The sequence below is a fragment of the Pleuronectes platessa genome, chromosome 18, assembly GCF_947347685.1.
Source record: "Pleuronectes platessa chromosome 18, fPlePla1.1, whole genome shotgun sequence".
NCBI classification, from domain to species: domain Eukaryota; kingdom Metazoa; phylum Chordata; class Actinopteri; order Pleuronectiformes; family Pleuronectidae; genus Pleuronectes; species Pleuronectes platessa.
In genome coordinates, this window is record NC_070643.1 from 20631468 (window position 1) to 20656997 (window position 25530).

At 44.0% G+C, this 25530-nt stretch overlaps 3 protein-coding genes and 1 long non-coding RNA gene across 4 annotated transcripts; 3 read left to right on the forward strand and 1 right to left on the reverse strand.

Moving 5' to 3' along the window:
* Positions 1 to 467: 467 nt before the first annotated feature.
* On the forward strand, positions 468 to 9939 carry si:ch1073-513e17.1 (sialin). The gene is made up of 12 exons (XM_053446341.1): positions 468 to 712; positions 3451 to 3503; positions 3797 to 3992; positions 4696 to 4913; positions 4992 to 5225; positions 5361 to 5535; positions 5965 to 6083; positions 6779 to 6940; positions 7012 to 7144; positions 7294 to 7441; positions 7587 to 7677; positions 7911 to 9939. The coding sequence occupies exons 3-12, from the start codon at positions 3872 to 3874 to the stop codon at positions 8076 to 8078; spliced, it is 1569 nt and encodes a 522-aa protein (XP_053302316.1). The 5' UTR covers positions 468 to 712; positions 3451 to 3503; positions 3797 to 3871; the 3' UTR covers positions 8079 to 9939.
* LOC128461422 (uncharacterized) lies at positions 8988 to 19587 on the reverse strand. The gene is made up of 4 exons (XR_008342265.1): positions 19354 to 19587; positions 14708 to 14744; positions 12089 to 12134; positions 8988 to 9493 (listed from the first exon to the last, which is right to left on the reverse strand). It is a non-coding gene; the product is annotated as an uncharacterized LOC128461422 (long non-coding RNA).
* On the forward strand, positions 15187 to 18823 carry LOC128461373 (elongation factor 1-alpha). The gene is made up of 8 exons (XM_053446273.1): positions 15187 to 15346; positions 16112 to 16266; positions 16752 to 16931; positions 17033 to 17329; positions 17427 to 17577; positions 17696 to 17952; positions 18036 to 18270; positions 18371 to 18823. Exons 2-8 carry the CDS (start codon positions 16123 to 16125, stop codon positions 18490 to 18492), a joined length of 1386 nt encoding a protein of 461 aa, XP_053302248.1. The 5' UTR covers positions 15187 to 15346; positions 16112 to 16122; the 3' UTR covers positions 18493 to 18823.
* LOC128461372 (elongation factor 1-alpha) lies at positions 19005 to 24889 on the forward strand. Its single transcript, XM_053446272.1, has 8 exons — positions 19005 to 19152; positions 20957 to 21112; positions 21482 to 21661; positions 21737 to 22033; positions 22267 to 22417; positions 22687 to 22943; positions 23533 to 23767; positions 24515 to 24889. Exons 2-8 carry the CDS (start codon positions 20969 to 20971, stop codon positions 24637 to 24639), a joined length of 1389 nt encoding a protein of 462 aa, XP_053302247.1. The 5' UTR covers positions 19005 to 19152; positions 20957 to 20968; the 3' UTR covers positions 24640 to 24889.
* The last annotated feature ends 641 nt before the right edge of the window (positions 24890 to 25530 follow it).

The following is a 25530-nucleotide window of genomic DNA, read 5'->3' on the forward strand; positions in this document are numbered from 1 at the left end:
TTTATAGTTTTCAACACATTGTTTTAAATGGATCTACAACTCGTATCTAATGCTGGAACTTTCCACAGATACAAAACTCTTTGACATTTGTACAAAATATTTCTATTGTTGAAAAAGATTGTAGGTATATGCACAATATTCATACAGCTACAAACCCTGTTGTTACATATATAGAATATACCTGCATGCTATAGCTTTTTCCCATATGCAAAACATATTTATACTGCTACAAAACAGATGTTCATGCACACAAAAAGTACAAGTGACCCTCGTTTGATTCCATATTCTGAGGTTTGATGGATTCAAGAGCTGACATTTAAAAAGGGCTGTAAAAAACTGAAATGCGGAAAACCAGCCCGATCTGGCAACGCAGCTGTCAGCCAATCACTGAGGAGACTGGGCCAGTGGATGATCATGTGATATACTGGGCATATCTGCAGCGCTGATCTATAAATCACACGAGCTTTCCTCAGCGCGCTGTGTCCCATCAGGCGTGTCCTCTTCCAGTCACTGTGACTTCCGTGTTTTCTTAAAGGTTCCGGGGAGCACCTCGCGATCACGTGACAGTTTCTGTCGTCGCGGTGGAAAACAGCGGCTGAGCTCAGATGTTGTTGTTTTACTGATATGAGACAATTCGTCCTGCTGATCTGCGACATGTTTCACTCTCAGAACAAAGGATCAAAGCCGCTTCTGCTTTGAACTCCTCCAGCAGGTGAGTGTTATTCAGGGAAATCTCACTGAACTCACTGAGTCACTTAGTGGATGTGGACAATCACAGCAGTTTGGTTCATTAACAGTAAACATGAATTCAGATACTTATTACTTTGAAATACTGTAGCTCCATGATGTGTGATACTCCAGATGTTTTTAAGCTCCAGGTTATTGTATTGTATATTGTTATTGTTATTTCATATTCTAAGTATTCATTAAATATCAACAAGATTTCTATGTCACTTTTACACACATGGGTCAAAAATGACCCGTAAAGTGTGTATTCAATATGGAACAGCGGCCATTCATCTCATTTTACAATCCATTACTAGTGATAAAGAGAAATATGAACATTACTTACTGGCTGTTATCTAGCTTGCTTCTTGTCTGGCTAGATAACCAAAGCTAGATCTACAAAATAAAACTCTAAATATATCAGTATATACTCAATAGACCGATTGATATGCAGGAGACATTGGTTTTCTCTATCCTGAGAGTCTGCCTGGTCCCAATCATTTCACACTTACTGATGATGACATGGTTCCTCAAGATGCTTTATGAAGAACGTGATGAGGAAGATGAGGAGGCAATTCCTGGTCTTGATTCTGAGTCTGAAGCTTCGGATGCTGAGGACCTGGACTTTGTTCCACAGGATCAAGCTGGAGTTGTTGTTGTTTCTTAGAATCCAGCTTCCCTGAAGAAGGTTCCTTTGATGACCAAGACTTTACTCATCTTCTATTTCATCGAAGGAACCTTCTCCTAAATGAAAGTCATTTCTGACCCAGGTTGTGCATTAGAAGGGATTTTAATACACAAGCTATTACACATAGCTTGTGTATCAAAGGATTAAGGGAGGTTTTCAAAGTAAAATACGTGTGTGGGTGTGAATGAAATACTATTGTTATTACTCATGCATTAGTGGTTGAGCAGGATTTCCACATGATGGTTCATCCTCTATGACAGTTTGTGTTTATCAGACATAATGAGACAGAAAGTTTGATGATGAACATAAACTTTATTTTTTGCCGTGACAAAAAACCTATGAATCCTTTTATTGGAAATAAAGTGAACCATGCAATAATAATAATATTTATGACATGATGATCTTTTCAGAAGTGCTTTTTCATTTATGTATAAAGTAGTAAAGTTCAATTTATCTGTGAAAAAATCTGGGAAATTGTGGTTTTTTTAGAATGGAATAGAAAAAGCGTATTGATTTGGTTCACTTCATTTTCTGAGTCAGTTCACAACTAACGACCCCGAAGCGTCTAGACCTGATGAGACACTAAGTCGTCCATTGATCGATTGATTTCCTAGAAGTTTTGAGCAGCTATCTATGTGTTTTAAGCAGAAATACCAACCAGGCCTCGGCTTCATCCTCCCACTTGTGGAAATGTGAAGGTTTGACCATCATGATCACATGTGTTTTAAAAAGTGGTGACAGGAGAAACACTTAATATAAATATAGTATAACCTCAAACAGACCTGGTGCAGCGCGTGTGACAGTTTAATGCAGAGGAAATTTGTGAGTGATCAATATTTGATGTTTACAGATTTCCCAGACCGACTCAGGACACAGATCAAAACCGAGTCAGGATTATTGATTATTGATATTGATGTGAACAGACACTTTGATGTTTCCTGCTCACACGGCCTGTTTTTCCAGTTCGTCACTTTCCCGTCAAGACACTGATGTTAAAGTCAAACAAAAGATGAGACGACTCTTCAACTAATTATAGTTATTAGTTATTGAGGTCAAATATTCTTACGATTTATTAACTGCTTCAATCACTATTAAACTAAAATACCATCATGACCCAGTTTCAGCTTTTTTAAATGTGATGATTGATCATGATCAGTTGTGTAGTTTTGTGAGAACATTACCTCCTTGGATTTTTAAACCGATAATATAACATGACCAAATAAAGTACAGCAACTTGAACCCATGTTAAAAGAGGTTTCACAGCTGGAGGAGTTGTTCGGCTGTTTCCTGAACATTTGTTCAAGTTGTGACGGAAGTTTTTGAGCTGATGACTCGTGTATTGAACTGAAACTGAAACTCAGAGCGACTGGACTGAGGAATCCATCTTCAGACTGCAGAGATGATTGAAGGATCAATGCCTGATTGAACCGTTTATTTAGGTGTTAACTGATCCTGAGGAGCTGCCGCAGCGTGATTCTTCAGGTCCGGTTCTGTGTGTGTGTGTGTGTGTTATGGATGTTTTATTAATGTGATTTTATGGATGATTTTATGTATTTTAACACTATATGTCTCTGAGTTCATGAGGAAACTCAGCGCGACTCCAACTCAACATAACCTGAAGTCAGTTAAGCATCATCTGAAACGATCTGTTGAAATTAGTTTATTCTTCTCAGTTCCTCAAAATCAGTTTTGCCGAAGGTTTTTTTCTGCCGGCGTCATGGTAATTACAATTTTTGTGAAACTAAAAACAATGACTCAACATTTCTTGACCTCCTTTGTGTGACAAGGTTTATTCACGCTTTGAACGTCTTGTTTTGTCTGAACAAAAGTCCAAAACCCAAATCGATTCTATGTTAATGATGTGATTGTTTGGAACCGTTTGCAACAGGTTTCTTTTCTAATCCAGCCTGAGGACGAGGTCACCAGTTAAACACAGATTCACAGATATAATTCAAAACATGTTAAACTTTATTTAAAACCAAGTCAGAGTCAGTGCAGGTCACTGAACTGACAGAGATGCTCTGACTTTGTTTCAGGTATTTTCTTTCTGATCTCCTCTTTCTGACGAAACCTCCTAAAAGCCACAGTGGTGAGTTAGAACAGAGACGTGTGTCACGGGGGGTTTCCTTAGTTCCTGAAAAGTTCACAGAGGCAACAACAGCCCCAGTGTGTTGTGTGTGTGTCTGTGTGTGTGTGTGTGTGTGTGTGTGTGTGTGTGTGTGTGTGTGTGTGTGTGTGTGTGTGTGTCTCATGTGATCTCACATTTATGCCATGTTTTTATCTCTTATCCTGTTTGTTTGTGTGTCTGCAGTGTTAATATGTCCGTGTTTGTGTGTCTGTGTGAGTCTGTGTTGCTCTGACATCTGATCTCCATCTCTTCAGCAGATCTCCTGGACACCATGATTCACTGACATCATTTTAAAGTATTGTAGTGTTTAGCTGGGCCAGTCGACGGCCATGCCGCGATCAAATGGCTTCTCCATCAACGCAGCGTCTTCAGACGAGAGCGAGGACGTGGAGGACGTGGAGGACGTGGAGGACGTGGAGGACGTGGAGCCGCTCATCGAGACAGACGCAGGTTTGTTTCTGCTCTTATCCGGACATTTTCATTCCATGAGGAGTTTGGACTTTCCTCTTGACACGACTCTCAGGACCAGTTCCAAGTCATTTCAGTTGTATTTAGATCAAAGGGCTGCAAGAAACTTTGTGATGTTGGAAAATGGCTTAATTTGTCTGATGAGATCAAAAGCTGAAAATATTCAGTTTGATGTGATGATGCATTCGAGCTCAGCAGTAAAATAAACCTCTCAACATCTGGATATTTCAGTCGTTATTTTCTAATTGTGAAAATATCTTGTTGAACTGTCTCTGGTTCCTCAGCAGATTCTTTTTTTGTTGTGTCATGGTCACACTCACATCAGCACTTTGTCAGTTATGTAAGTTCTTTGTGAAGAGGCAGTTTTACTCAAGTCACATGATACTGGGACTGTGTCTCCGTAGAAAATGGAAAAATATAAACAGAAACAAACAAATTGTGTAAAATGTAAAAATGAAGAAAATGGAAATAATGAAATATAAATATGACTTGTGTCCTGCATCACAGGTTATGATTTCCACCTTTTAATAATGTGAGGAAACATTGATCCCTGATATCATCCAAAAATTATTAAATGTTTCAACCCCGTCAAAAGCTTATTCCTGCATTAATGTGATAAAAAGAAAATGACTGATGGGTGATGAGCTGTTCTCGATGCTGACCCCACTGTTCTGTGTGTCAGCAGTTCCTCCTCAGTGCTGCTCCGCTCGGCTCAACCTCGCCGTGCTCATGTTCTTCGGGTTCTCCGTGGTCTACGGCCTCCGCGTCAACCTCAGTGTGGCCATGGTGGTGATGGTGAACACCACCGAGCCCACGCCGGCCCCGAACACCTCCATCGTGCACGCGTGTCCGATGCCGGCTGGGATGGAAAACGCCAGCGACACGTTCCCACAACCAGACGGGGTAAAACAACATCCTATCGTGAAGTATCATAGAGTGTTTGTAGATAAATAAATGCATCTCTCTGTCCCCGTGTCCCAGGTCCCTCAGTATCCCTGGGACTCGGAGACTCAGGGCTGGCTCCTGGGGGCCTTCTTCTTCGGCTACCTGTGCACGCAGATCCCGGGGGGTTACCTGGCCGGTCTCTACGGGGGGAAGTTCTTCATGGGTTTGGGTGTGCTGGGCACGGCAGCCCTCACCCTCCTCACCCCCATGGCCGCTCAGCTGGGTGTGACCTGGATGTTTGCACTGCGAGCGCTGGAGGGCTTTGGCGAGGTGAGAGGATTCTGGGTGGTGGAGTCAGGAAGCGAATGAAATGTTGTTTGTACATTTAGATGTTTGTCTTTATATCTTTAACTGAAAAAAGCAGATTATTGTTTGTTTACCAGTCGGTCTCATCCTTTTCTTCAGGGTGTCACGTTCCCGGCCATGATGGCGATGTGGGCTCGCTGGGCCCCCCCACTGGAGCGCTCTAGCCTGATGACCATGTCGGGATCCGGAGCAAACTTCGGAGCCTTTGTGGCTCTGCCGCTCACGGGCTTGATCTGCCAGACGCTGGGCTGGCCCGCTGTGTTCTACCTCTGTGGTGAGAAACAAGATCACAACCTCACACAGAGAAATTAAAGGAAAAACCAACATGAAGGTGGATCATTAATAATTAGAACGAGTCTCCACTTTGGGTGTCAGGGTTAAAGATTTAGCAGCTTGTGATTCATGTCATTTTCATTCTCCTGAGAACAGTGAACCCCTTAGGATCTGGGGATGGATTTAAACTAGAGATGTTTCCAGATACCGATTTCTGACAGTTTCAATGACAACATGACATCATCTCTACTGTGCTTCACTGTGCATGATTCATTTAATGCAGTTTACTTTCGTTATGACATAACACCGTCCTTTTGATCATTCCCCAGCTCGCACAGTAAAACTCTGATTCTCTCTCTCTGTGTCTCTGTGTCTCTGTGTCTCTGTGTGTGTCTCTGTGTCTCTGTGTCTCTGTGTCTCTGTCTCTCAGGAGGAGCCGGCTGCCTTTGGGCCGTCTTCTGGTTTCTTCTGGTGTCAGACGAGCCTCACACACATCCTCGAATCAGCGAGGAGGAGAGAGATTACATCATAAAGTCTATTGGGCCTCAGGTGCGCATGAAACATTAACCGATGTTTTATTCACTGAAACGCTCGTCTCACGTCTTGTTAAAGAGGAAGTGGTTAGTTGGGAGGTTGAAACCTGAGGGAAATATTATCCTCTGAGTTTTCATCCTAGTTTGTGAGATGCAGAGATGAGGATGATGATCAGATGAAAAAGCTCAACCTCGTATGACTTTAAATCTTTGACTTAAATACATGAAACTAAATATTATAACTGTGACTTCCCTTGTGCGTCTAACCTGTGTTTGTCAGTCAGGAGGATTTTCCCCTTATCTTATCTTATTGATCTTTAAGATAATTTTTTTTTTTTTCAATTCAGACTTTTACATAAAGTTTGACAGCTCCCAAATCTCAAATCTCCCCCTGGTGGCTGGCTGCAGTATCGTTCATCGAGAGAGAAATTTCTAAAAGGATATTACACATTAAATAAACATGGACTTTCTATTGCATCAGAAGGTTTTAGTGGCACGCACCTGTTTTTTGTATTTCTGCTGGCATTGTTCTTTCATTCTTCAATCCGCTTTCAAACTTCCTGTTTCAATTCCTCTTTCTGTTCTCGCTCTTTCTGTGACTTTCTCTTCCCGTCCACTGAACATTTATTTCCACGTGTGTGTCTGTCTCGTGCTGTTTTCTGGATTGTGGTGTTTAAAGATTTCCTGCTCTGCTCTGATCTGAAACCACAGGGCACAGGTCACGGCTGGTCCGTCCCCGTGCTGCCCATGATGCTGTCCGTCCCCCTGTGGGCCATCATCGTCACCCAGATGTGTGCCAACTGGTCCTACTACACCCTGCTCACCTCCCTGCCCACTTACATGAACAACATCCTGCACTTTGACCTCAAATCGGTGAGGCTTCCGTCCACAAAGTGCCCGATAGCAACAACTTTTTTATTCTTACTTATGGTGTCTGTCCTCAGAATGCCTTCCTGTCCGCTCTGCCGTACCTCGGGGGCTGGCTGCTCTCCACGCTGTCGGGCTTCGTGGCTGACGGCCTCATCGAGAGGCGGCTGCTCAGCGTCACCGCCGTGCGCAAACTCTTCACCATCACAGGCAAGTGAACCACGGGTCGTCTCTTCATGTATGAAACGTCCAGGTTTTTCCCTGCTTCCTTAACGTCCACCTCCATCTCCTCCTCCTCCTCCTCCTCCTCCTCCTCCTCTTCCTCCTCCTCCTCCTCCTCCTCCTCCTCCTCGCTGCAGGTCTGTTGTTTCCCGCAGCTTTCCTCGTGGCTGTGGCGTACGCCGGCTGCAGCCACGTCCTCACCGTCACCTTCCTCACCCTCTCCATCACCACCGGTGGGGTCAGCGCCGCCGGAGTCTTCATCAATCAGATAGACATCGCCCCTCGGTGGGTGTGACCGTCTCCCCCCCCCCCCCCGCTCTGAAATATCAGCTTCTATGTGGACGAGGGCTTCGACTCAGAACTGTTGATTTAATTTGCATCGTGGAAATAGTCGTCACTCCCTCACAACATGTTTGTCTGTCCCCTGTAGGTACGCAGGGTTTCTTCTGGGAATCACCAACACGTTCGGGACCATCCCCGGTGTCGTGGCACCGATAGCGACCGGGTACTTCACCAAACATGTAGGTGGATCCGCTCACCGAACGTAGAAATCCCCACATGAACATATCAGACCACGTTAGAGCTCAGGTGATACTGTGAGAAAGAAGGTTGTGGGTTTGAACCTGACCAGGGTCTTTCTGTGTGAGGTTTGCGTGTTCATCCCGTGTCTGTGTGGGTTTTCTCTGGGGACACACACACACTCAGAGTCATCACGGTCACACACCACTGATGTCTCTTCTTCTCTGGTTGGCAGCACACGCTGGCCGGCTGGCAGACGGTGTTCTGGGTCGCGGCCGGGATCAACGCCGGCGGCGCCATCGTCTACGCGATATTCGGCAGCGGGAAGATTCAGCAGTGGGCCGTCACGGAGGAGGAGAGGGCGGAGGAGGAGGGGAAGAGGAGCAGGTCCATCTCAGCATAGAAAAACACAAGTTCAAATAATCCAGCTCATGTTTTTATATATAGAGACAAAATACAACCAACAGGATGTATTTGAACCCAGTTTTACTACAAACAGAGACGGTTCTACCTCTGAAAACTCAATCACAGGAACATGATGCAGCATTTACTCTCAGAATGAAGACAGATGTTAAAAAGAGTCGGCTGCAGAACAACTTTAATATTTAAACACGTCAAAGAGCGGGACGTCTCGATGGACTCGTGTTTTACTACAGTGTCAGTGCAGCATTTTTATCTTTAACTTTCGTCTCTGGTTTTTAAAAGTTAAAAGAAAAAGACTTTAAGTTAACTAGCACAAAGACTTGTTGAAATCAAATGAACAGATTTAGTATTTGCATTGACACTTTTCAACAGCTGCTGACAAATAGTTTTTTAATGGTACAGCTCTTAAAATATGACCGATATGATATTTACATGACCACTTTTTGTCTAGTTTTCCTTGGACAGTGCAGAAATTGGGACCAAGTGTTTTGTTATGAGATCACATTTCTCAAGCTGCTTTGTTTCCGAAGCCTTTTCCACTAAGACACCAAAAAAACCTTATGTTCTATGAGACTTCCAATGTTTCCCAAATCAAACTTTCCAGGAGACTTTTCTTTTTATTTATTATTTAGAGAATCACTTTAGTTTTTATGCTCAACTTCCAAAGCAATGACTGGATTCGTTCAGGTCACTTTTCCATCAAGATGCGGCCGTTATTTGTTTTAATTCTTTAAATGCAATTTTTATTGTTTTTATGCAACAGTCTTTGTTCCGATCATTTCTCTAAAGCTGCGATTCAGCTTCACTGCCTCTGGTAAGTTCTGTGTGTCACACTGGGAAATCTCAAAGGTCAAATGTGATGTGTACGGGTAAATAACAACACTAGTGATTTCATAAAGTATCTGAAGATCCACTTCCATGTTCAAAAACTTTGTCTTGTTATTTTATTGTTAGTTTTTAAATGAACTGGAATCAGAATCAGCGTCAGGAGGAGCTACTGGTGTTAGATCATCTCTCGCTCACACACTCTCTATCAAAGTGCACTGTGACTGTAAAGATATGATGTTTCTGAGCAGATGTAATAATTAATTTATCTTCTCATTGCTTTGTTACATGTGCAATGTTTCCCAGACACACAGCGTTTTCATGTTTTAGTTTCATTTATTGTGGAAAGAGTCTGTGGAGGCACAGATCGTTGTAATGCTCCAGTCGGTCAGCAGGAGGAGGAGGAGGAGATGTGCACATGATGATGTTCTGACTCTGAACCACTGGGGGTGACGTCACATCTCTTCTTCTTCTTCTTCTTCTGCTGCTGTCAGGTTCTCGTCAGCTGCTTCTGTCTCATTCATGTGTCTCATCAGGACGATTAATTAAACCAAAGTGATCAGGACTCCTCTGTAAAACATTCACAAGCAGCCACCCTGTGTTTATATGTTGTAACTTTTATATCTTCATTTAACTCCGACATCTGGTTCTTCTGTTAATCTCATATCACGACAAAATAAATTACTACATTACGTGTACATTCCCTTTTAAAAGGAAATCTTTCTGTCTGAGATCCTGACACACGGTTTGTTCTCCGTCTGGTTCTCTGTTAACCTGCTGTTTGGGTTTATTCATGAGCCTGTTGTGGATTTTGATACATATCAAATGGGAACAGTAAAAAATATGAATGGATGAAATGTAAAAAAAAGATTTAAGACCTTTTAAAAAGGAGAAATACGCAATAAGGAAGCAGATTTCTTATATTTAAATGAAATTGTTTTTGTGAGTTTACATCTATGGACCTTGCTATTATTTAGCAAGAATGAAAACAACACACAATAAACGTTTTCATATCAGACCAACATTTGTGTGTGTAGTTACTGATCAGATTCACTGAAGAGACAAGAAAGTGGTTTGTGAACAGTTCCTCCCTGCCGCCACTAGGTGGGGCAAGGCAATTAAACTCAAAATAAAAAAAATTCTCAAACTGGAAACAAAATAAGATCAGAGCCAGTTAATGGAAGTTTTAATTTTATATTCCTATGTTAAAAATTGAATATCAATGAGTGATATAAATAAGTTTCACTTCAATAAAGAGAGACGTCAGACTTTGATCCTGAATCATCCTCATGTGTCGCCCTGTTCTTGTGTTAAGTTAATTTAAAGCTCCGTTTCTATTTATTTCTTTATTTTTCCAGGTTTCTAAGAAGTCACTCCCGGACATGACTCATCGCTGCTGAGTGTTTACGTCACTTCAATGTTTAAACCTTGCGTCAGATTCTTTTATTACAGAAATGAACCGGAAGTTCTCAGAAAGATGCCGGCGCGGTGCAACAGCAATTATCGTCCCCCGTGTCAGCTGCACGTTCTGTCCGTCCGTCAGTGTTACAACCTCTTTCATCATCTTTTTTAAAACGAGACAATTTCACGTTATTCTAATAATAAATCATAATAAAATATCGACATGATGCTTCGACAGGACAAACTTCTGTATGATTTATTATATATAAGTTTACAGTGTGAAACTTTCTATGTTTTAGTTTAACAGTAGAATATACATATTGCACTGTGAAAATACTTAAATCTTCTCTGACATAATTATTGATGCATTAATATAAATATGAATTAAAGAGTTAACTACTCTATATTTAGATGTGACACAATACAAGTCTCCCCTGGTCTCATATAAGTACTCATACATATATTATTAATCTCAATGTGGCAAATAGTGTATCAGGCAATGTTGTGGATAACAAAGTACAACATTTGACATTGTAAATACTCACAACACGTCTATGGAAACAACGTATTTCATTATTCACTTGTTCTTTTTTCTACATCTTCGTTTCCATCCTACAAACTAGTTCCCATTTAACGTGCCCTGTCTTCGTCAGGGTCATGTGATGCACGATTGTAGCTGGAAGTCATTTCAAAAATAAAACCGGCCGCAGGGGAACAGTCTTCTCTCCGCTTCTATTTCTAAAACCTCGTAAATAAATGTTTGTGCAAAAGCATCACTGAAAGAAGTCAGGTTTATTTAAACAGTCCAATATTTTAACAGGCATTACAGATCAATAGCAGCTATGTATAAATAGCCGAAACATCTGGATTGAAGAATAAAAGAAACGATGAAAGACACAGTTTATGGAGAGTTTTTCCATCTCCTGGTTCGACCTGCGGCTGCAGTCGACTCCAGGGGTGAACAAATGAAACCCCCTGCACCCCCGCTCCTCCCTGCACCCCCCACAGCAGAGGTCAAAGGTGGAATTCAAGAAGCTTCCCTTCCTGGAGTGAAATGCAAGTGATACACAAACTTCACCTCCCTGACACTCAGGGTGTGAAAGAAATGCAGACGAGGGCCTGGACGCCAAAAGGGAGAACTTAGTTAGCAAGTGTGGAGCAGTGGGGGGGAGCGGAGCAGCACACAGGAGACATATGGAGCCGGCTGTGTGTTGCAAATGTGCTTATTTGCATTAACTGTCCCCCCTTTGCCTCACAGTGTGTTAACATACAGTGCTGACATTGCCATTTAGATTGTGTTGAAAGTGCCCCTATGCACATGAATGTGGTGTTTTCTGATTCAGTCACAGGCCTTTCTTTCGTCCCATGCAGGACACACACACACACACACACAAGCACAGACACACACATACACATACACACAGAAACACACACACACCAGGTCGAGCTTCTTAGAATTGGCCAACCTGACTCTGACGCAGGACTGGTTTGATGCTGCTGATGACAAACCAAGGATTTAAAACTGGAATCAATAGTGTTTAGATAAACACGAGGACGGTGTGACTCTCTTCTATATGAGTCATCACTATTTTTATCTTTCTTCAGTATATTGTTCTGCTTAAAGTACGTGATTTCATTTGATGGTTCCCTGAGGCACCCGGAGGGAGGAGAAAGAGAACGCTGTGCATTATGTGACCGGTGGATCTACAGTTTGTGACTCAGTCGAAGGTTAAATGTTCAGATGAGATCAAAAAATATACTTACCTGCGTTCACAAAATCCGCTGTGTTTCATGTATATGTTGTATGTCCCTGCAAAACACAAAAACAAACAAATAAAAGACAATTTGTTGATATCATTTTAATATGTTTGGTCCCATTGTGCAGATTTTCTCCCTCACCCATTGGAAACACTAGTTTTTGACATTTGTATATGGTTGTATTTGTTTATTATGGAAAAATATCTATTTTCTATCTATCTCCATTATATTGTCTTGTCAAAAAATTCCTGTTCCACATGAAGAAATCAGAAATCTGTGCATTATTGGATTCTATCTATTATTGGACTGGTGTGTCTGTGTCTGTGTCACAAACACGTTTCCCTCAGCCGCTGGATGAATGCTCAGGTCTCTCGTTGCTATAACCACCACTCCTACCCGATGACTCATCACTGACGCTCTGCTGAGAACTGGCTGCTAGTCTGCCGGTTGAATCACATTCTCCCCTTTCCCTTCACACTCGCACACAAGGACACACACAACTCACACGTCCCCTCTCTCTCTCTCTCTCTCTCTCTCTCTCCTCGCCCTGTTCTAGTGTGTGTCTGGAATAAGAACTAGAAGCTGTACTTTGCTCCCTTCAGTTCTATGTTTTCTCAAGCAGAGGCCCGAGACAGTTTGTCTGGTCAAAGTTTTTACTTTTGTGTCCCAGGGATTGTTGGGAGACTTAGTACAGATCTTTGTTGTCCCCAGACGTTAAAGCTCGGGGACGTTCGAGGGTCCCCTGACATTTCCTTTAGCCGCACAGGGAGGTTAGACGGGTCGAATATCACAACAGACTCAAGGGTTACATGGGTAGAATAGTTTGTGTACTAGTTTTGGGTCAGAGCTGCTTGTGTGTTGCTTCTTTGTTGTGTATATTTGAGTTATAGTGTGGCTGTGGCCTGGTCAGTAGTTTTTATTTCTGTGCACACACACACACAGACCGGTGCAGAGCAGAATGTGATAAGATAATAATCTATTCTTTTCATTCAGCCTTTAACTTTGTTTCAGTAAAGTGATCTTCAAGTCACATTAGAATAGTTTAATTTCTATTTGACTACTTTAGAAAAAGGATTTTTCCGGCACTAGAAGTCTGAGTGTGTCCCTGAGTCAACAAACATCTGAGTGTGTATCACTGCTTGGACTCCCAACACTGTTGTGTCTTTAATGAAATACAAAGGACACTGTAAACTGACAGTTCCTGGTATTTGTGTCACATGACGTATTGATGAACTGCACATAGAGCAGGGGCGGACGCTCTGAGACAGAGCCAAGTTCCCCGGAGGTGTTTCCACAGAGCAGTCGTATCTTGTTTGATTTCCACGGACGAGCTATGATCAAAGCTCCTTTAATCACAATTAAGTCCGATCCCTGTACGCTGGCTGGGAGAAGGACACTTTAGACACTCAGCTGTTTAAAAGGCCGGCGCTGTTAAGAATCACTAACCGACCGTGTCCTACTCGTGATTAGAACTGGCTCAGACCACATTTATAAGCCTCTGGTTATGAATGGCTGTCACTCAACAATGTTGTAGCCTGTGTTTAAAACTATGAGATGCTTTGTGCAGCACGTCTCCAGACACAGGTGCTGTTCTTTACATACATGTTTGAATATATATATGTGCAGGTTTAACCTATAGACATGTTATATTGTGCAGCAGAACCGTTTGTCACTCACTTATAAGGTGTGTCTGACGTTCACCTTGGAGTATCTCACACTTTGACCTATTCTCTACTTTTCCTCTTCCATCTGCAGCAGAGTAAAAACACACTTCCAATCACTTCAAGTTGCCTCTCTCTCTATCTCTCCCTCCTTATCTCCTCCCTCCAAGATCTGCCCCAGTCGATCTCCCTCCTTCCCTCTCAGGCCCTCCACCCTCCGCTGACTGAAAGAGGCAGCTGCCAAGTCAAAGTGTCTGCAACCTGAACAGACAGGCACGCCGAGCGAGTAGTTGTGTGAGTGTGCACGTGTGTGTGCACGTTCTCCGAGCTATGCCAGCTGCCTCTGAACTGGGCTTGGTGCCACAGTGAAGTTGGGAGAGGCAGGACCTGACCTCCTCACCTCTGTGCAGCTTCCTCACAACACAGAAGTCATCACTTTACTCCACGTATTCTCAGATGATCTGTAAATTAATTTAAGCTACTGTTTTCATTTGATGAGATTATTTTTGGTTAAGTATTAAACCAACCGGCGCCGATGACAGTCTCCATCCTAATCACTTGAAACACGTGTGATAGTTTGGGATGTAAATGGCTGGTTGATAAGAAATCTTGAAAACAGCGTGAGTTCATCTTCTCAGGGTCTGACCTCTGTTTGAATGTAAATCCTGTTGGGATTTGAATAATCTCATCAGGCTGAGGCGTCGTCAGAGTATTGACAAAGCAGGAGTTGGGGGGATTGGGGCGGGGGGGGGGGGGTCCAAGGGTGGGGTCACAGTGCTTTGTGCTGTTTAGGCCGCAGATATAAGTTAATGAAGTCTTTTATTGAACCTTTAGTCTCAAGCGTAAATGTATTTAATTTATTGTCATGTGGAAAAACTGAGCCAAACATTTGAGAAGCAGGAAGCCAACAGGGTTTTATTCCTGCAACTCAGAATAATGAGCCTAGTAATGAAAACATAGTTACCTGCGTCCTCACAATTTGTTCTGCATCTAATGTGTCCCTGCAAAACACAAACATAATCAATGAAAATCATGTCCTTCTACCATACACCAAATTAGTCACATTAATTGTGTTTTTCATACAAAACGTGTGTTCCCTTTATGTGTGTTCCTATAAGCGGAATATATATTGTAATCGCATTAAAAAATATATATATTTTCAATGGGGGAATGTTATATATTGACTATTGTATATGGATATTTAATTATGATGGAGTAGATCCTTGTATTTTAACACATTTAACCATATTTTATGAATTGACTATGTTTTAATGTGACTAACATCTGAAATAACCTCGTCCTGGAGGGTTTTTACTCGAACTTCTCTTCAGTGGATCTTCTCCATCTCTTCTAACTTCGCTCAGATGTTCCTCGCTCGTCAGGACTCTCGATCCCCGCTGCGCCGCTCGCTGCTCTTCTTCCGGTGACGTATGACGTTTTTGAGGCAGGAATGTGCGTGATTTGCGGGGTAGTCACCGGGGAGGGCGCCGGGAAGTGAGGCCGCCTCCCCGCCTGTATAAAACCCGCCGATCCGACTGGACACTTCCTCTTTCTGTTACCTGGTCAGGGGCAGCAGCTTTGGTGAAAACCCGCAGAAACACCGGTGAGTTCCGCTGCGTTTCTAAACTAATCCCGTTGCTGGAGCGAGGATGTGAATGTTTATCGAGCTGTAACCGAGGCTTTTACACCGTTTCCCCGCGGCGGGCTCACGGGAAACGTGGCCCTTTGTGCGGTTATGTAACTTCTCACGAGCCTGTGGATTAGTTCCGTCGAGGGAATCGGCCATTAACAGTAAATGTAGCACCGTCATGACGGTAGCTTAGAGTCTGTGTTAAAACACGTGTGCGAGCTGGAGTTATGGTTTAATGGCGGAGCGCCAGCCCGTGATGGAGAAGAGGAACAAAGAGGCGGCTGCAGCTAGAGGAGCTCCCGGGATGCTGGAGTGGAATTTTTTTTGTCTCTCCCCTCCTCCACGGGACAGCTACCCGCCATCCTCAGGGCCGGGGTTCTGGGGACGAGGTGGACCCCTGAAATATTTGGTTGACCGTTGTACCGTTAGACGACGTGGCCCGCGGAGTAACACGTGTCCCCGCTGGCCTGTGGCCCGGTGAGGCCTAGCAGGAGCGGCTCAGCCAGAACCACAAACCCTTTCCCAAATTCCCAATATGTTTTAAAAATTACTGTAACCAGAATGTGTTCCTTCACTGTGGCGTTTTTAATTCTTAAAATGGGAGTGAATTCGCATTAAACCTTGTTGTCCCGGATCAGTGAACGCCGCTTCACAGCCCACCCGAGCCAACTGTTCACCCGGGTTAGCACGTGTTGTGGCAGCTAGCTAACCGATGCTTCTTTCTCTCTTTATTGGCAGCAACTACAACAATGGGAAAGGAAAAGTTCCACATTAACATCGTGGTCATTGGCCATGTCGACTCCGGCAAGTCCACCTCCACCGGCCACTTGATCTACAAGTGCGGCGGAATCGACAAGAGGACCATCGAGAAGTTCGAGAAGGAAGCCGCCGAGGTGAGAGCCAGTGATTTTAATCTGCGGGACCGCTAGAGTTAGGCCCAAGATGGCGGCGTCAGCGTGTCTCCTCCAGCGGGAGCGCTGCTGGCCGGCTGGCGGTAGCGCGCACGCTGGGTGGGGCCTAACGTGCGCTGCTGACTGTGCACTTTTCTTGGGCCTGTGACTGTCAGCACTGAGCAGCTCGACGCGTCACTGAGGGGTTTATCTATAACGGGATATATTTGTGTTAATGTGTTAAAACTAGTAAATCTGTTAATTAAAAACTGTAATATTTAATAGAATATTCCCCATGAAGGTTGTGATACACTCTTATGTCAGCTATAATTCATTTTAAATATTAAAGTAAAGGGAAAATCTGCTCTTTTAAATAATCAGATGCCTCACTAAGAATCACAAACTGATCTTTCTGTATTAAAATGCATGTGATGTGTATTACGTCCCTGTTCTGTTGTACTGATTTGAGAACCTTTGATTCTCCACAGATGGGCAAGGGCTCCTTCAAGTACGCCTGGGTGCTGGACAAGCTGAAGGCCGAGCGTGAGCGTGGTATCACCATCGACATCGCTCTGTGGAAGTTTGAGACCACAAGGTACTGCGTGACCATCATTGATGCTCCTGGACACAGGGACTTCATCAAGAACATGATCACTGGAACCTCTCAGGTAAAGAAATGTTGATGATCACTGAACTGACTCATCCCCATCCTGATGCTGGTATCGAATATTCAGTATACAGAGATGTATAAAATCTTGTCCCTCTTCAGGCTGACTGCGCGGTGCTGATCGTTGCTGCCGGTGTGGGTGAGTTCGAGGCTGGTATCTCCAAGAACGGCCAGACCCGCGAGCACGCCCTGCTGGCCTTCACCCTCGGCGTGAAGCAGCTCATCGTTGGTGTCAACAAGATGGACTCCACCGAGCCCCCTTACTCCCAGTCCCGTTTCGAGGAGATCACCAAGGAAGTGAGCACCTACATCAAGAAGATCGGCTACAACCCCGCCGCTGTTGCCTTTGTCCCCATCTCTGGATGGCACGGAGACAACATGATCGAGACTAGTGAAAAGGTGAGGACAGTTTCATAGAGCGAAAAAGTTGAAAACATTTTCAATGTGTTAAATTTCAGAATCACCAACATGAACTAACTTCTCCAATAATCTGTAGATGAGCTGGTACAAAGGATGGAAGGTTGAGCGCAAGGAGGCTAATGGCAGTGGAACCACACTGCTAGAAGCCCTGGACTCCATCCTGCCTCCTTCCCGCCCCACAGACAAGGCTCTCCGTCTGCCCCTGCAGGATGTCTACAAAATCGGAGGTGAGCAGTCGGGTTTCTCAGTCAGAGCTTGAATTTGATGCAATATTAGTAGTAAACCCTTCCTCTGATCAAGAAACTGAAGTGTATTAAAAACAAATGGCTTCCTGCTCTCTCTCAGGTATTGGAACTGTACCCGTCGGTCGTGTTGAGACTGGGGTCATTAAGCCCGGTATGCTCGTCACCTTCGCTCCCCCCAACCTGACCACTGAGGTTAAGTCTGTGGAGATGCACCACGAGTCGATGCCCGAGGCTCTCCCCGGTGACAACGTTGGCTTCAACATCAAGAACGTGTCCGTGAAGGAAATCCGTCGTGGGTACGTTGCTGGAGACAGCAAGAACGACCCACCCAAGGCTGCTGCCAGCTTCAACGCCCAGGTTGGTATTTTGAGCTTGGAAACGATTACTTGTGTTTCCTCCATTTGCATTTGGCAGGCTCATAATTCAAAATGTTTCCATAGGTCATCATCCTGAACCACCCTGGCCAGATCAACGAGGGTTACGCCCCCGTGCTGGATTGCCACACAGCTCACATTGCTTGCAAGTTCAAGGAGCTCATCGAGAAGATTGACCGTCGTTCCGGCAAGAAGCTTGAGGACAGCCCCAAGTTTGTCAAGTCTGGAGATGCTGCCATTGTCAAGCTTGTCCCCCAGAAGCCCATGGTTGTGGAGTCCTTCTCCAACTATGCTCCCCTCGGTGAGTTTGAATTCCACCGCACAATAATATATTATTTGCTCATGCCTTTTAACCTCACAAGAGGATGAAACATGCTAATTGCCAAACCTTTTATCTACAGGTCGTTTCGCTGTGCGTGACATGAGGCAGACAGTGGCTGTCGGTGTCATCAAGTCAGTTGACAACAAGGATATTTCTGGAAAGACCACCAAGGCTGCTGAGAAAGCCCAGAAGAAGAAATGAATAGTCGTGAAGGACACCCAGCAACAAGATGTGTGCCAGCACCAGCGGGCCACTCCTCTATTTTCCCCCCACCCTGAAACATCTATTCTGAGGCAATGCTCTCTACTAAAGGACTGGCTTATGCTGATTAAAACCCATCGCAAAAGTTTCCGCAGGAAAAAAGAACACTGTGGCATTGTCACTTACCTGAATCACATGACAGTGCCTCTTCTCAGTTAAGTTTAAGTTGGAAATGGTTTAGAATTGTATCTTGCTCTTAATGCCACCCATTTGATTGGAAAGAAAGCTGCTGGTAACTAATAAAAAATAAATGTCTTTGAAAAAATTGAAATCAGCTCGTCTTGAATCCTTCCAGCATCGCAGTAGAGTATCGTTGGGTTTGGTTGTCAGTGCAGAGCCCGTCTCTCCTGTGCTGCAGCTGTTTGGTTTTTTTTTTTGGCCAAGCAGCCTGTCCGCTGATGCACTTGTCATCCAATCGCCTCGGTAGGACTTATGCAGCACCAGCCAATAGCACCCCTTATTCTTTAGTCTGACAGCAACGAGGGCACGCACAGCCCTCCCTCTCTCCTGGTTCCGTATAAAAACTCCGGGCAGATCAGATTCGGTCCTTTTTTTTCCCCTGCGCTCCAAATCCTAGGACGTCTTGTTTGTCAGGCACAGGTTGGTGACATTTTACTGAATGCCTAGTGAAGCTAAAGGTGTATGTTAGATCGAGGAGCAGATGATTTCAGTCTGGGATTTACAGCTGTATTTTGACCTTGATGAGGAGAACCACTATAACAGACTGCAGACCAGTCATGCTTTTTTTATTAAAACATTTCAGTATCCTTGCACCGAGGAGGTTGAAACATGCAAGCTCACCTTGTGTGATTTTAATCCAAATATGTCTGTGGTGGTATTCGGTTTGTGTGTAGTCCAGGATTATCAGATGCAGCTATTCGGGAGCGTTTATCCTGCAGTAAATTTCATGCCAGTTATTTTCCTTTCTGCCAGTCATGGTTGTTCTCCTCACCCTCGTGAACGCGCACCCAGGCGCTGTCTGTGGTGGTCGGGTGCGCGCATCTCGATGGGTTGGTAACATGGCGGCTCTGCGCAGCAACATGGAGGCCGGGTCACCAAAAAAAGATCCCCTACCGGAAGCTGAGCTCCCTCCACGTGAGCGCGCACGTAGTCTGACGTATCTGCATCGTTGAGACATAACCGACTTCATAGTAAAATGGAGGGTAGTTAATGAGGGTTTAACGGGACTATTTAAATGTGGTTATTAAAATTATCAAGGCATTTAGGAACGGGACAATATTAAGACGTGTTAACCAGGAGGAAGTAAACTATTACTTTTGAATTAATAACCTGGGCCCAGAGCAGGTAAATTATTTCTGTTAAAGGGTAATGGCAAAAAAGATTTACTTGTGGAACCATCCATAAATATTAGGTTTCAAACAATTGAAACAAGGATAATGGACAATCTTCTCTGATCACCATAAAGTCATGTCCAACTATACAGACATACCAGTTGTCATTCTGTTACCATACAAATAAAGTTGTGTAGTTAACAGCTCGAATCAGATATAATCAGCTGAAATATAAACTGAGGAGATGCAACTTTAACAGACTGAGCGCGCGCTCCCGCTAACGGCCATCAGTTTACCTCAAACGGTCACATTTCGTCGCGACACCTGTCGTGCACGTGGTGCGTGACTCGGGCCGTGTCTTGTTTCGGTGTCGTGAACGCGCACCGGCTATGACATATAGGAAAAACGTTGAATATAGTTTACTGGTCTTAACGTTACGTTTCTGGATCAACTGTGCTCATCTTAAACGCATCTTTACGAACGTTTAAAGGCTGCTTCACGCCATGTGGGCCGAATGGGGACTCAACACTGTCATAGGGTGTGTGCACGAGTTATCCCCTACGGACGTTGTTTGTGTTAAACGCACTGACGTTGTTGGTTGAAGTTGTTATAACGTAACTTTGGTGGATAATCAACACAAAGTATCTAATATTTAAATATAGTTCATTTTGACGCAGCTGTCATCTGTGGTGCATCTGCAGCTTTTTGCTAAATGACACCAACAGTTCTATCATTGATAGTGAGATGATGTTAGAAGTTTTGAATTCGATTTGGAAATAAATGAGCCAAAATATCCCTTTTTATCAGGAAGTGGCGTGTAGTTGCGGTTTATACGACAGGGCGTGAACGCCGCACTGGGCCAGCTGGTTTGATGTATAAAATACGATCACTGAATTAACGCCGCCATAATCTCACGTTATAATAAAACATGTGTTCGTGAATTTGTCAACATGAAGTAGCCTCGGCCATCATGGCGTTTTATAACGTAATGCACCAAGTTGTTCAATAACGTCAGCAGGACTTGATTAATAATGAATGGTGTGTACGCATTAAATCATGACTCATTCGATTTCGAAGTCATCGCATGTTCTCCCCGTGTCTCTCTTGGGCAGTAAACAACAACAATGGGAAAAGAAAAGATCCACATCAACATCGTGGTCATCGGCCATGTCGACTCCGGCAAGTCCACGACCACCGGGCACCTGATCTACAAGTGCGGGGGAATCGACAAGAGGACCATCGAGAAGTTCGAGAAGGAAGCTGCCGAGGTTTGTGTCAATCACAGCAGAGTCTGAGTTTATAATCACATGACGATAATCAGTAAGTATTTATTAAAGCTGAAGAGTCACTGGTCACTGAGATCCATTTAAAAGCGACACCTACTGTTGAATGGTGTGCACGGTCCCTACAACTGGAACATACAGCACAAATCCCTGTTGTATCCTATATGAATATAGTGCATATCCCTGTTATATATCATCTATAGCATATTCCTTTTATATCTTTTTTTTTACATCTAACCCATCCATGTTGTGTCCTATATAAATCTATGACATATCTCTCTTATATCCTGTAGAAGTCTGTAGCATATTCCGCTTTTATATATATATATCTATATCCTGTTATATCCAAAACAGATGGGCAAGGGCTCCTTCAAGTACGCCTGGGTGCTAGACAAGCTGAAGGCCGAGCGTGAGCGTGGTATCACCATCGACATCGCTCTGTGGAAGTTTGAGACCGCAAGGTACTACGTGACCATCATTGATGCTCCTGGACACAGGGACTTCATCAAGAACATGATCACTGGAACCTCTCAGGTAAAGACACGACCCCTGAACTGACTCATCCCCTCATGATGCTGGTAGAAGGTTTACTAAGTTTCTCCTCTTCAGGCTGACTGCGCCGTGCTTATCGTTGCTGCTGGTGTTGGAGAGTTCGAGGCTGGTATCTCCAAGAACGGTCAGACCCGTGAGCACGCCCTGCTGGCCTACACCCTGGGTGTGAAGCAGCTCATTGTTGGCATCAACAAGATGGACTCCACCGAGCCCCCTTACAGCCAGAAGCGTTTTGAGGAGATCACCAAGGAAGTGAGCACCTACATCAAGAAGATCGGCTACAACCCCGCCACTGTTGGCTTTGTCCCCATCTCTGGGTGGCACGGAGACAACATGCTGGAGGCCAGTGAGAAGGTGAGGGACTTATGGCAACGTGTTGTACAGCACAAATCTTAAATAGGTACATCTGTGTTTTTCGTCAGAACAAATTCCTGTAGATATCTCCATCGTACATTTGCATCAGTGACTGACGATCATGTGATTTACATTTGGTTTAGATAAAGATCAATATTTGGTGAATTTTTTACGATCGCTTCATTTCATATTTCCTCTTTTTCCCCCCCGTCTGTATCTGATTCACGTTGTAGATGAGCTGGTTCAAGGGTTGGAAGGTTGAGCGTAAAGAGGGCGGTGCCTCTGGTGTTACCCTGCTGGAGGCTCTTGACTCCATCCTGCCCCCTAGCCGCCCCACCGACAAGGCCCTGCGTTTGCCTCTGCAGGACGTCTACAAAATTGGCGGTAAGCCGAGTCACGTAATGTCCTGTGAATGTCACCTCACCACTCGTAAATCCAAATCAACCTGGCCAACAGATATGAAGAGAAAAACCAACCTTATCTCAGGGATTCTGTTGGGAAGCTTTGTCCAGACTAACACCTTCTTCTGTGAATGTCACAATGGCCTCTTCCTCCCAACATTTTCTTGTCATTATCATAATGACCGAAGTTTGTGTGAAAATGTTTTGAGCGTATCATGAAAACATGGCCTCCTGCCTCCTGCTCTCTCTCAGGTATTGGAACTGTACCCGTCGGCCGTGTTGAGACCGGGATCCTGAAGCCCGGCATGGTCGTGACCTTCGCTCCCCCCAACCTGACCACTGAGGTCAAGTCTGTGGAGATGCACCACGAGTCTCTGCCTGAAGCTCTCCCCGGTGACAACGTGGGCTTCAACATCAAGAACGTGTCCGTGAAGGAGATCCGTCGTGGAAACGTGGCCGGTGACAGCAAGAACGACCCGCCCATGGCTGCTGATAACTTCTCTGCTCAGGTGAGTGTCCCGGCAAATAAGGAGGAAGGAAAGGATAAAGGAAATTGGTTTGGTTCAGACATTAGAGTTGAGTCATCACGAGGAGACTGTGACAGATGTGTGGAAAGTGAAAACAGAGTCCCAGATGTTGCATCATCGTTTGGTAAATACAGTTTAACCCGCCGGAGACTCTGAAGCTTGCTGCAACATGTTCTGCCTCCGCACAGGAAACATGAACATGAGCTGAAACACGCCTGAAGTGAGAACTCTGGAGAAGAAGCAAGAAATGCATCCAAGGCACAAACGTTGATTTTGCGAGAGAGGAATCCGCTCGCTGCAGTAACTCTAGTGTTTAGTCGCCATTTTGGAAGCGAGCTGAATACAGCAGCCAAACACCCAGACAGCTTTTTTTTTTGGGGGGGGGCAGTGTCACATCCAATCACTCAAAGTCTTGTGTTAACAGGTGATATGTTTTTGCAATCAGTGATGTTACTTACAAGCTACTTTGGTTCACTTCATCCACTTTTGAGTTCCATGTGAAAGACAATAAAACACCACCCATGTTCCTCAAACCTCTCCCGCGTGTCTCCCGGTGTTTCTCCCTCTGCAGGTCATCATCCTGAACCACCCCGGACAGATCTCACAGGGTTACGCCCCCGTACTGGATTGCCACACTGCTCACATCGCCTGCAAGTTCAGCGAGCTCAAGGAGAAGATCGACCGTCGTTCCGGCAAGAAGCTTGAGGACAACCCCAAGGCTCTCAAGTCTGGAGATGCCGCCATCATCGTCATGGTGCCTGGAAAACCCATGTGTGTTGAGAGCTTCTCCCAGTATCCCCCACTGGGTGAGTGAAACAATTTTTTGAATTAACCCCTCTATTTGTTGGTTTAACAACAGAAAGCCACAACTGAAAGAATTTCCACAAAACTTGCTAGGTGTATGGGACATGGGCCCAAAAAGAAGTGATTTTTTTCAGGATTCATTCGAAATCCAGAATTGTTTCTTTAATTTTAAAGCAAAGACATCAGAAAAATTCAGGAGCAGAATTATTTGTTTTTGTTTAACTTGCTAATATTAGTTTAAATTATGATGCAAATGCCAAATTTACCTGGACAGACTTCTGAGTTTAACTCGCCTTTAATTCATCAGTCAGTGACAATAACAATCAGTTGTTCTCCTAATCAATAAATTACAAATTTCACAGGACCAATCCATTCTGACTCCTATTTATTTATATCTATATCAATCTGAGATGTTCGACCAATCAGGATCCATGTTACAGAATCGAATGAACTCATGTCAGGGCCATTTTTTAGGATTTTTTTTAAAGAAAACCTCTTAAAATGGAAATATAGCTAACGTTTTAGTTTGAATTATCCTAAGATATATTTATTGTTTTTCTCTGTCAAAGAGATGCTGTTATTAGCTTTTAATTGTAAAGCCCTTTGTTGGTTTAGCTCTGTGATAAACAGTGGTTTACTGTATATTTGTTGATCTGTTGGAAGATACCACTTGCTTTTATTTAACTGAAATTGTTTCAAGCTTCTCATTGACTCCTTGGGCTTGTTTCTCGCCCTTCTCTCCCCCTCAGGTCGCTTTGCTGTGCGAGACATGCGGCAGACCGTGGCCGTCGGTGTCATCAAGTCTGTGGAGAAGAAACTTGCCTCCGGTGGAAAGGTCACCAAGTCTGCACAGAAGGCCGAGAAGAAGAAATGAATTCTCATACAGGACGTCCAACACGATGTCACGTCTCAGCAGCAGCGGGCTGCCCCATCCCTTCTCTTTCCTTGCCACCCAGGACCGTCTTCTCTTAGGCAGAGCTCTCTGCTCAAGGACTGGCTTATGCTGATTCAAACCCATCGTAAAAGTTTCCGCAGGAAAGGAAGGCATGTGCCTTTTAGGAGAAACTGTGACAGTGATTAAGTTGAAAATAAAACAATAAAAATCTTAAATATTGCCAAATTAAGACATTTCTTTTGTCTTTCTTTAAATTTGTGTTAAGTGTACGGTGACTGTTACTGCTTCAGACAGACAGACGCATATTTCAACTACAGCTGGTCAGCAAATTCAAAACACTAGTCATTTAAAATGTATGGTTGGTCCTTCCAAATACATTTTCTTCTACTTTTCAACAACTGAGTCATTTTTAATGATAACTGAAAGATATTAATTGTACGATTTTTTTAGGGTGTCCTTTATACTGTATATGATTACGTGTTTTTGGCTGTGTCGCTATGCTCGTCAGGACAAGAAGCAGCTTCAACTCAATGCTGAAATCGATCTCTACTACTTTGTTCATTTCCCTCTGTTGTTTGATTATTTAGGCAAATGATGTGAAGATGAATTGATTCACCCGCCTGAGTTTATGAGACACGTGTAACGTGACGCACAAAGTCAGGACTTCAGTGTTAAAGTGCGCGGAATGATCCAAAATCATGACACACACACACACACACACACACATACACACACTCTCTCTCCTCTGGCAGATCATGACTCAACGCTGTGTTTTATCTTCATTGTTTCAGGGGAAGCGACGCCCCAGTTATCCAGGGATATAAATAGGAATTCAGCAGGTTTTTATAAACTGAGTGATTAGAAAACATC